The 11,863-nt window shown below is 45.1% G+C and overlaps 2 protein-coding genes across 3 annotated transcripts in view; both read left to right on the plus strand.

The window, feature by feature from the left end:
- Nucleotides 1-676: 676 nt before the first annotated feature.
- Nucleotides 677-4,889, plus strand: UFC1 (ubiquitin-fold modifier conjugating enzyme 1). Its single transcript, XM_042440060.1, has 6 exons — nt 677-829; nt 1,792-1,859; nt 3,229-3,292; nt 3,461-3,537; nt 3,650-3,740; nt 4,608-4,889. The coding sequence occupies exons 1-6, from the start codon at nt 707-709 to the stop codon at nt 4,686-4,688; spliced, it is 504 nt and encodes a 167-aa protein (XP_042295994.1). The 5' UTR covers nt 677-706; the 3' UTR covers nt 4,689-4,889.
- A 2,991-nt stretch (nt 4,890-7,880) lies between these two features.
- Nucleotides 7,881-11,863, plus strand: part of USP21 (ubiquitin specific peptidase 21) — a 32,921-nt gene continuing 28,938 nt past the window's right edge. Inside the window, exons 1-2 of one of the 2 annotated variants that reach the window (XM_042440518.1) lie at nt 7,881-8,005; nt 11,444-11,537. In XM_042440518.1, the coding sequence (XP_042296452.1) occupies nt 11,449-11,537 (89 nt within the window). In that variant the 5' untranslated portion in view covers nt 7,881-8,005; nt 11,444-11,448. The remainder of the gene's footprint in view (nt 8,006-11,443; nt 11,538-11,863) is intronic. The other variant, XM_042440519.1, reaches the window with a different exon arrangement.

Consider the following 11,863-nt stretch of genomic DNA (forward strand, 5'->3'; position numbering starts at 1 on the left):
TTGTGTAGCGCAGAGGTACATTCAGTTCCTCTAATACAGCCAATGAGATAAGATAAGATACGGTGGGCTCTTTTCTAACATGTGTGGAAGACTTGTAAGTTATTATTGGTTTAAGATTTATACGTTAATTAAAAAAACATTTAAAGGTAGAAGTCGAAGGCTTTCATGGCCGGCATCCATAGTTCTTGGTGGGTTTTTCAGGCTCTGTGTCCATCTTCTAGAAGAGTTTATTCCTGACGTTTCGCCATCATCTCTGGCTGGCTTCTTCTTCAGAGAAATGCTGGTGAAATGTCAGGAATAAACTCTCCTGGAAGATGGACACAGAGCCCAAAACCCCACAAAAAGCTATTTGAAGAAGGTAGATTGTGGAATCTCACCAGAAACTCTTTTTACTGAGCATTATGGATAGAGAACCGGACCCTAAACATGGACAGTTTGTCCAATATGGAACCAGCAGCAAGATCACGGTTTGCTGCAACCTTTTAAGGCCAGTGGGAAGGGACTGTGGGATTCATAGTCAAAGAGTGTATCTGCAGAGTCCGCACCGTGTAGTGGTTTGAGTTTCGCAACCTCATTTCCGCCCTCAGTAATCATGGCCTCCCGGCCGAGTTCCCACTTGCCCTTGACAAACATGGCGACCCTTTGTCGTTCTGACGGCGCGAAGCCACTTCCGGCTACGTTTCCCTTCCCTTTTCCCTCAACCAAGATGGCGGACGAGGCCACTCGCCGGCTAGTAGCGGAGCTGCCGTTGCTGAAAACGAACGCGGGTCCGAGGGAGAAGGAGCTGTGGGTCCAGCGCCTGAAGGAGGAGTACCAGGCCCTTATTAAGGTCTGTGCAAGAGTCTAACGCACTGCAGAAACCATCCGGTTTAAATGCCCTGGCTCAGTGCTAGGGAATTATGGGAACTGTAGTTCTGACAGAGAGAGCTGGTGCCACAGCGAACTACAATTCCCAGGGTTCCCTAGCACTGAGCCAGGGCAGCTAAAGAGGGGTTAAACTGGATGATGTCTCCAGTGTGTTCTTAATGGGGCGTCACTTTGGGGCTGCAGCAAGCTTGTTTACTGCTGCTCCAGAGAATAGGATACAGAACAATAGATTGAAGCTACAGGAAAAGGGATTCCATCTCAACATTAGGAGGAATGTCCTGATAGCAATATCTGTTCAACAGTGGAACACAAGCCTTCCTCAGAGTGTAGTGGAGTCTCCTTTGGAGGTCTTTAAGCTGGATGGCCATCTGTCAATGGGGATGCTTTGACTGAGAGTTCCTGCATGGCAGAATGGGGTTGGACTGGATGGACCTCCTTGGGGTCTCTTCCAACTCTAGGGTTCTATGCTCATGTCACTCCATTGAACACCAAGGTTGATTTGGCGACTTGGTTGGCTAGGCAAGTGTCCTCTTTATTCCTCATCACTCCAGGTGTGTACCTCCTGAAGCTGCATGACCAGTGGAAGAGGAAGACCAAACCAGACTGAAGGCGTCTACCGTTCTTCAGTCTAGGGCAGTGATTCCCAAACTTTAGTTTTCCAGGTGTTTTGGACTTCCACCCCCAGAAGCCCCAGCCCATTTGGCCAACAGTCAAGACTTCTGGGAGCTGAAGTCCAAAACATCTGGAGGACCAAAGTTTAAGAATCACTGGTCTAAGGGTCTATGATAGCTGTGCTCCCTTGCTGGTATCTCCAAAACAAGTTTACGGCCCATTTATAGGAGAATGCAGGCTTGTTATTATTATTATTGACTACATCGGGGATCAGCAGATTTTTAGTTGTCTATTCTTCCTTTGTTTCTGTAGTATGTGGAGAACAACAAGAATGCTGATAATGATTGGTTCAGACTGGAATCCAACAAGGAAGGCACAAGGTGAGTATGTGAGCGAGTGAAAAAGTCAATATAGGATGACCAGGGAGCTGAAGCAAGCAGCGGCCAGGCATTTCAGGTTAAAATATCACAGCCTTTCTGATTTATTCCTGTTTGGTATTGGGGTGCCTTCAGGCATCTCCTTCAGGCATTTTGGACAAAAGGGAGAATTCCTGGATAGCCCCGGCAAAGCCAGTGTGGCATTATACTTTGGCTCCATACAGATAGGCCAGAATAAAGTTGTTCAGGTCACTTTGGAGGTACAGTATGCTGTTTAAATGACACACGCATCTTAAGAGGCCGGAAGCTGTGCCAAAGCTGTGCTCCAGTCCTTAGGACTGGAGTGTGACTTTGGTGCGGCTTCCAGCCTCTTAGGACTCATTCATCATTTAAACAGCATACCTCCAAAGTGACCCGAAGCAGCTTTATTTTGGCCTGTCTGTATGGGCCCTTTGAATGTTGGAACAGGGTTCAATTCCCAGCTGGGCCATGAAACCCACTGGGGAGAATCTTAGGTAAGTCACATGCTCTCAGCCTCAGGGAAAGCAATGGCAAACCTCTGAACAAATCTTGCCAAGAAAACTCCCTTCAGGGTCACCAAAAGTCAGAAATGACTTGAAGGCACACAGTGACAACAAACTTGTACCCTAGCACCACATGGCCTCAGCCTAGACTAGAGGATAATACCATCATCTATTGAAGAATGCTGAAAACAGGATGTTCTAATCTAAACTACATTCGGTGCAGCTCAGTTTCATCTTTAGCAACTGAAAAAGGCAGATTCATGATTCTATGGCCTGTTACAGACATCCAAAATAAAGCTGCTTCGTCACTGTGGAGGTATGGTGTTTCAATGATACATGCATCTTAAGAGGCCAGAAGCTGTGCCAAAGCTGCATTCCACTGCTTAGGACTAGAGTGTGGCTTTGGTGCGGCTTCCAGACTCTTAGGACTCATGCATCATTGAAACACCATACCTCCAAAGTGACTCGAAGCAGCTTTATTTTGGCTGTCTGTATAGGGCCTATTATTCTAAGCCAAAATGTGGGGTTGGAATGCCACAGCACAAAGCAAATTACTAGCCCTAAAATCCACAGGTCGAATTCTCTTTGCCATAAATTCACTCACTAGCTAGGCTTAGGCAAACATCTCACTCACACTCAGTCCCTGCCTTCAATAGCCAAATTATAATATTGATTTACTTAACGTTACTGTTGTAAAAAGACTATATAATGCATGCAAAGTATTTTGGACACCTGGAAGGGATGCACAAATGCTAATTATTATGATAGTGATGTTCTGTTCTTTTCATAAAAAAAAAAAAAGAGGTAAACCTCATGTTCATTTTCTTCTTTCTTTTGTCTTTTTCCAGGTGGTTTGGGAAATGCTGGTACATCCACAATCTCTTGAAGTATGAATTTGCTGTTGAGTTCGATGTGAGTCTTTATTCTGTGTTCTTTTAGCAACTTTTCCCTTTGGGACTTTCGCCTGCCTTGTGTGGGAGCTGCTACTGAATGGAACCACAAACAGGGCAGTGTTGACAGATGACAGTAAAAAGAAAAAAATCCAGATATTCTGGGTTAATGAAAGTGATTAATTTGCAGATTCCGGTCACGTATCCATCCACTGCTCCAGAAATAGCTATTCCAGAGCTAGACGGGAAAACAGCAAAAATGTACAGGTCAGATACTTGCCTCAAAGAATTTAAGATTTTTGTATGTTTTGAGTATTTTTATCTACATTCTGTTGCTATCTGTCATTTTAAGGCCTGGATCTCTCTCTTATTATTATAGGGGTGGCAAAATATGTCTGACAGATCATTTCAAGCCTTTGTGGGCCAGGAACGTCCCCAAATTTGGGCTTGCTCACCTCATGGCTTTGGGGGTGAGTTGTTGACATAACTCAGAATGAAGGTGGGGAAGGGAGGTTTGGGTTTCGAGAGCTTTAATGCCACTGTTTGAAAGAGGGAGCAAGATTTTGCAAAGGCAGCAGACCTTCGATGCCTTTTATAAGTGAGTAATTGGTCATTATTGAAAACATCCAGTACTTTCCTAATGCTTCACAATAACAACAGAAGGGTGAATGCAGCAAACGCTGTCTTCTGATTCCTCAAATGCTGGGGAATTTGTTGGGACATAAGTCAGCTTTTGTGGGCTAGAGGCATCATTGTCAGTGCCTTGGTTGTCAGTTCTCTAGATATAGATGCAGAAAGAACTATTGTATGCACTGGGACAAGAAAACTGATAAATACATGCAGAGCAGTAGTTCAGTGGCCCTTTGAGTCTAAAGAACATGCCTGTTTTTGAACACCAGTCACAGTATGGTGTACTAGTCGAATACCTCTAGTACTGGCAACCAAATTTATAAATATGCATATGGTCTATGAGCTGTTTGTGGCCCTAGGGGGTAAAATAAATCCCCACATGTCCCCACATCTCTTCAGGGGGTGCATTATGGCCAGGTTTTTTTTTTTTGGGGGGGGGGTGTTTCCATAGGGCTTTAAAAAAACCTGAAGTAAACAGTTACTTCTGGTCAACTCTTGTTAAAAAAGGCTTCTCCTGACCTAAATGGCCCAGATGATGCTAAAACATTGTGTTTAGGGACAGGTTTATAGAAGTTGCACTGTGAAAACACCTGGAGATCTGCACTTGCCCACGCATGCTGTACCTGCCTAGTATATTCGAATCTGTAGGCTAGGATTCAGAAAGAGCATGCAAATGGGAGCAGCACTAACAGTCTCTTGTCTTACAGCTAGGACCCTGGCTGGCTGTGGAGATCCCGGATTTGATATCGAAGGGTCAGATTGAGCACAAGGAGAAAGGAGGAGCGTGAGGCCTACATACATGGAGGCTGGGCCTCTATATACTGTATATATGGAGGCTTAGGCTTTGGCTGTGGATGGCTGCTGGGTCAGATTTGTGCCAATGATGTCACTTGTCTTGTGCTTTTGTACGCAATGTTTGGGATGTGATGGTCCAATCTGCCTGTAAAACACAGTTCACCAATTTAAAAAATAAACAAAACTAAACCTGCTCTTTCTTAGAATTGCACTTCGCCTGCCTTTACAAAAAGTACATGAACTCCTTGACCACATCCAGCTGTACATCAAGGGTGATCAAAAGATAGATCAGAACCTACAGGGCAGATGGCCGTGTCCGATAATACTCAATGGTAGGTGACATGCCTACATCAGCATCAGTGCATGCATCACTATTGAATAATAAGGGGCATGGTTAGCCACAGACGTTCTCCACTGTAATTGATTTTGTGTTCCAAGTTGACATTTTATGTCTGTCTGTGGTAAGTAGGGGGAAAAACTGGTACAAGATTAGGAGCCCTGGTGGCGCAGTGGTTAAATGCCTGTACTGCAGCCACTCACTCAACCATAAGGTTGCATAGAATCATAGACTCCTAGAGTTGGAAGAGACCACAAGGGCCATCCAGTCCAACCCCATTCAGCCATGCAGGAACTCTCAATCAAAGCATCCCCATTGACAGATGGCCATCCAGCCTCTGTTTAAATACCTCCAAAGAAGGAGAGTACACTACACTCCGAGGGAGTTTGTTCCACTGTCGAACAGCCCTTACTGTTGAGAAGTTCTTCCTAATGTTGAGATGGAATCTCTTTTCCTGAAGCTTGCATCCATTGCTCCGGATCGTAGTCTCTGGAGCAGCTGAAAACAAGTCCCTCCTCAGTATGCCATCCCTTCAAGTACTTAAACAGGGCTATCATATCACCTCTTAACCTTCTCTTCTCCAGGCTAAACATTCCCAGCTCCTTAAGTCTTTTCTCATAGGGCTTCATGGTTTCCAGACCTTTCACCATTTTAGTCGCCCTCCTTTGGACACGTTCCAGTTTTTCAACATCCTTTTTAAATTGTGGTGCCCAGAACAGGACACGTTATTCCAGGTGGGGCCTGACCAGAGCAGAACAGAGTGGCACTATTTCTTCCCTTGATCTAGACACTATACTTTTACTGATGCAGCCTAAAATCGCATTGGCAGTACCAGCTAAAGGGCTCAAGCTTGACGCAGGTTTGCATCCTTCTGAGGAGGTTGCTAAAATGAGGACCCAGATTGTTGGGGGCAATTAGCTTACAGTTGTAAACCGCTTAGACACTGTTAGTTCAGTATGAAGCGGTATATAAATGAAGCTGTTTGTTTTTGTTTGTACACAAGTTTGCCTCTCTCAGGCCTAATACAAGTAAACATTATTATTATTATTATTATTATTATTATTATTATTATTATTATTATTACCACCACCACCACCAAGTGAATTTGATGCAGACTGACATTTGTTGTTGTTATGTGCCTTCAAGTTGTTTCCAGCTTTTGGCAACCCTAAAGAATTTTCTTGTCAAGATTTGTTTAGAGGAAGTTTGCTATTGCCTTTCACTGAGGCTGAGAGTATGTGACTTGCCCAAGATCACCCACTGGGTTTCATGGCTGAGTGGGGAATCAAATCTAGGTCTCCAGAGTTATAGCCTCATCTGAGGATTGCCTTTAAATTAATAAAAATTAATCTGAAATTAACATGTCTTGAACATGTCATATTTTAACTTATTTTTAACATGTCTTGAGGATTTACTTCATTAATTTTGGGTATGAACGGTCTAATTTACCATCAAAATAATATATAATCAAAGATAAAGGAGCAGAAGAAAGGAAGAATGAAAGAAAAAGAAAGAAGAGAAGAGAAGAAGGCATACAAGTAAGGCTCTGACCCCCCCACCGCCCCCCCAGCCACATCCTGACTGCGATCCAACAAACGATTAAAATATTATTCTACCATTACAGATGCAATTAAATAATCCTATTAAAATTACTAATAACCATAGTCACAGATTGGATTTCGTATGGCTGAAAAAGTTTAGTTTGGTTTGTTTAGAACCAATATTAATTTGTTCATTTAGGCTAACTCAGCGGCCTTAACAATCCGTTTTTCCGTTGATGGAAGGGCATGTGAATTTGTAGCTTAGGTCCAAAACACACTGCAGAAATAATCCAGTTCGAGACCACTTTAACTGCACTGGCTCAATGCTAGGGAATTCTGGGAACTGTAGTTATTGAAGGCATTTAGCCTTCTGGTGCCACCACAAGCTACAGTTCCCAGGATTCCGTAGCACTGAGCCAGGGAGTTAAAGTGGTCTCGAACTGAATGATTGTGCCCAGTTGTCCACCTTAGTCTCTTAAGTCTCTATGCCTCACCAAATCGATCCCGATTTCCTCCCTGTCTCTGGATGGGGCCTAGTCCATGTTTGTTGTAGTTTCCCTCTGCTTTTCTTTCTATGAAAGTGACTGTACTTTTCTTCTGGTACTGTTTTCGCTTTTTGTTTAGGTTTGGAAATCTTAATGGCTTGGGCAGGCTTGGGATCGTCCTCCTTATCTTGGTAAACTGAGATGAAGCACACAATACAGGGGAATGTGAGAACTGAGATGAATGGGTTTTTGCAAAGCGATACAGGCGATCAGCTTACAACTTGCAAAGACACAAATGTATTTCAGGATGGAAGAAGGGAAGTGGCCGAGAAAGACTGAGAGAACGGCATGTAGCCTTCCATCTGTAACTCAGTCCCAAAGGTAATTGGGTTTGTTGTGCCCAGAATCCCATCATCGCAGGGAGCCTTGCAGTTAGAAGCAGTGCCAAACTGGATTATTTCTGCAGTATGGATGGCAATGGAAAAGAGAACGAACAAGAGAGCCACAAAACAAAACTCTTGGAAGACAGGGCAGGGATGCCAACTGGCCAGGTGCTCTGCCCATGCTCAGAGGCATGTTTAATCACTAACACACACACTCAGGGCTATGACATTCATATCACACAACTAGTAGGGCAGCCCATGGAAGGGAGGGAAGATGGAGATAAACAACAGGCCGCAAGCCCTGAGGCCTGTTGCTTTGTTTGTTTGTTTCCATGGCAACCACAGGCCTCCAGCGGCTCCCTGTGACGTCTAACGCGGGCGACGAAAGGCCTGGAGCGTGCGCATGCGCCGTCGACGCTCAAGAGAGCGGTGGCGCATGCGCAGTGGGGCCGCCCGAAGCCGAGGTCGGCCGGGCAAAAGCCAAGGGAAAGAGGAGGGACAAAGATGGCGCCCGGTCCTCCGGCAGGAGTTGGCTGTTGCCATGGCGTCGCGGAGGAGGAGGAGGTGAGAAGGAGCGCCCCGGAGCCACTCCGGGGTTATTGTGGGAGAGGGCAACGCCGGAGGATGTGGGGAGCCCCCTGGAGCTGGACAAGGAGCTGCGGAGGAGGAGGTGGAGAGGGAGGGCGCTATTAGTAGTATTAGGGCGTCTCTGGCTGCGTCCACGCTGGAGAAATAACCCGGTTTGGCCCCGCTTTAACTCTTATTTCTGACCCGAGGCTATGGAATTCTGGGAGTTGGAGTCTGTTGTGGGTCCAAGCTCCGCTCTGGGCCCCACAACAGACTCCAACTCCCAGAATTCCATAGTCCTCAACCAGGGTCTGCTCTGGGCCCCACAACAGACTCCAACTCCCAGAATTCCCTAGCCTCGAGCCAGCAAAAGAGTTATAGCGGTGCCAAACTGGGTTATTTGCCCAGTGTGAATCCAACCTATGTGGGCAAGCTTCCCCCTATGTATCCTAGCCTTTTCCTACGTTTCCCTATGGGCAAGTGCTCCTCTACAAAACAAGCATCCTCCTATGTTTCTCTATGGGCAAGCGTTCCCCAATGTTTCCCTATGGGCACATATGCTCCATTCTTTCTCTATGGACAAGTAGTCTCCTATGTGTCCTTATGGGCAAGTATCCGCCAACGGTTCCCTATGAGCAAGTCCTATCATTTGTTTTAATATATCCCAGAGAGGTAAGTCTTAGAAGAGGGTCCATAGAGGTCCTCATTGTGAGGAGAGACTCCTGGTGTGGGGCTTGAGTGTGTTGAGGGTTGTATGTATCCTCAGTGTGGGAATAACCCGATTTGACATTGCTTCAATGGCCATGGCTCCAGGTGGCATAATTCTGGGAGTGGTAGTTTGTTGCAGTACCATTAAAGCGATATCAAACTGGATTATTCCAATGCTGAGACATGCCTGGGCCACTAGAAGAGGCTTGAACGTCGTGTGTAAGAGTTGTGGGACTTCTCCCTTATGAAGCAAGAGGGCCTGTGGCATGGGATGGGGGAGTGCAGCACTCCACAGTTATAAGAACAGAGATGTTGTTGTTAGCTGCCCTCAAGTCACTCTCAACCCATGGCTGCCCTGTGGATGAGACATCTCCAGTACTCCTTATCCTCCGCTACTCTCCCCAGTTCTTGCAGATTCATGCCCATGGCCTCCCTGATGTCCATCCAACTAACTGTGGTCTTCCTCTCTTTCTTTCTTTCCTTCCTTCCACCTTTCCTAGCATTGTTGTTTTCTTGAATAAATCATGTCTTCTCATGATGTGCCCAAAGTACGACAGCCTCAGTTCAGTGATCTTTGCCTCTAGGGAAATTTCAAGCTTGATCTGTTCTAGGACCCATCAGTTTGTCTTTTTGGCCATGATCCACACGATCCTCAGCACTTTTCTCCAGCACTACATCTCAAATAAACCTATTTTCTCATTGCCCAGCTCTCGGCCGTGAGGAGCACAACTGCTTGTACAATTCTGACTTTCCCGCTTAGTTGTGTGTCTTTGCTCTTGGGGACCTTTTCTAAGTCTTTCATAGCTGCCCTTCCCATTCCCAGCCTTCTTCTGAGTTCTTGACTGCCATCCCTGTTTGATCCAAGGTACAGGAACTCTTTTACTATTTCTATTTCCTCATTGTCTAAGTTCAATTTGCGGATATCTTCCATGGTCATTATTTTTATTTTTATTTTGTTCAATAGTAAGCCTGCCTTTACACTTTCTTCTTTGACTTTCCTTAGCAGTTGCTTTAGGTCTGTGGGGTTTTCTGCTAATAGTATGGCGTCATCTGGGTGATATGATAGCCCTGTTTAAATATTTGAAGGGGTGTCATGTTGAGGATGGAGCAAGTGTCTTTTCTGCTGCTCCACAGAATAGGACCCGGAACAATGGATTCAAAGTACAGGAAATGAGGTTCCAGCAAAACATTAGGAAGCACTTCCTGAGAGTAAGAGCAGCTCAGCGGTGGAATATGCTGCCTCAGAGAGTGGTGGAGGCTCCTTCTTTGGAGGCTTTTAAACAGATGCTGGATGACCATCTGTTGAGGGTGCTTTGTGTGCGAGTTCCTGCGTGGCAGAATAGGGTTAAACTGGATGGCCCTTGGGGTCTCTTGCAACCCTACGATTCTGTGGTTCCATTAGGTATGGTCTCACAGCCTGATGTTTCTCATGGGCAGCTGTGAGTAGGGAGAATCTATTTTATTATAGGCTTTAAAACTGTGAGTAATGTATGAGCTGACTTTGTGAAAGAAAAGGTTTCCCTAGAATCATAGAGTTGGAAGAGACCGCAAGGGCCATCCAGTCCAACCTCCTGCCATGCAGGAAATCTCGATCAAAGCATTCCCAACAGATGGCCATCAAGCCTCTGTTTAAAGATTTCCAGGGAAGGAGACTCCACTACACTCCGAGGAAGTGTGTGCCACTGTCAGACAGCCCTTGATCTAGACACTATACTTCTATTGATGCAGTCTAAAATTGCATTGGCCTTTTTAGCTGCCGCATCACACTGTTACTCATGTTCAACTTGTGGTCTACTTGGACTCCTAGATCTCTTTCACATGTAGTTTCATTCAGCCAGGTGTCCCCCATCCTATATCTGTGAATTTCATTTTTCTGCCCTAAGTGCAGTACCTTACATTTCTCCGTGTTGAATTTCAATTTGTTAGCTTTGGCCCAGCTTTCTGGACTATTCAGGTCCTTTTGAATTTTGATCCAGTCCTCTGGAGTATTAGCTACTCCTACTAATTTGGTGTCATCTGCCAATTTGATAACTGTCTCCCCAATACTGTCATATTGAGGATGGTCATATTGAGGATGGAGCAAGCTTGTTTTCTGCTGCTCCACAGAATAGGACACAGAACAATGGATTCAAACTACAGGGAAAGAGATTCCACCTAAATATTAGGAGAAGCTTCCTGACAGTAAGAGCTGTTCGACAGTGGAATAATATGCTGCCTCGCAGAGTGGTAGAGTCTCCTTTGCAGGTTTTTAAACAGATGCTGGATGACCATCTCTCAGGGGTGCTTTGGTTGTGTGTCCTTGCATGGCAGGGAGTTGGATTGGATGGCCCTTGGGTTTTTTCCCAACTCTAGGATTCTGTGATTAGAGATATGTCTTGAGTAGTGTGGCATAGGGGTTTGAGTGTTGGATTAGTTCTGAAGACCAGGGTTTGAATCCCTGTTGAGCCCTTCAGGGTGGCCTTGGCAAGTCACACTCCCTCAGCTTTAGAGGATGGCAATGGTAAGCCCTCTCTGAAGAAACATGTCAAGAAACCCCCATGATAGGTTTCCCATAGGGTCACCATAAACTGGAAATGACTTGAAGGCACAAAACAACAACAAAACTATCGGTAGACCTAACACTGAAATAAGTTTGTAGCTTTCAATGTGATGTGAGTCTTCTTGGTTAAGCATCTTGGAATACTGGCAGAGCCAGTGATGGGTCCCACTTTGCATTTTGTTTTGCAGGGCAAATGCAGAGGGAAGGCCTCTTGCAGTCAGCCACCTCTGTGAGGTTTGAACCAGGGCCTGGCCAGGCAACAAGTCTCTTGGCTTGTGAGAGGTGGGTACCATCCTTGGGCAAGGGCCTTGCTTTCTGCTGCTTGATAGATATGTTTAACTAGAACCTTTGTGGTCAGTTGAATTAATCAAAATTTTTACGTGCGCTTGGTTTCAAATTATCTCAGATTGTTTTAACTTACTTTAAACTGTCTTGTTTTTACTTGCAAGATTGCTTAATTTTTTCTTGCAAAAGAAATCATTCTTCCTGTTTGACACTGTTAAAATCAGTTTCATTGTATGTCACGCTGAGATCCTCAAATACAAGACAGGATGTATATTTTTGAATGTATGCCAGTTTTTCAGGTACTGTAAAAGACTTTTAAAAAA

The sequence above is a fragment of the Sceloporus undulatus genome, chromosome 9 (assembly GCF_019175285.1).
Source record: "Sceloporus undulatus isolate JIND9_A2432 ecotype Alabama chromosome 9, SceUnd_v1.1, whole genome shotgun sequence".
NCBI lineage: Eukaryota > Metazoa > Chordata > Lepidosauria > Squamata > Phrynosomatidae > Sceloporus > Sceloporus undulatus.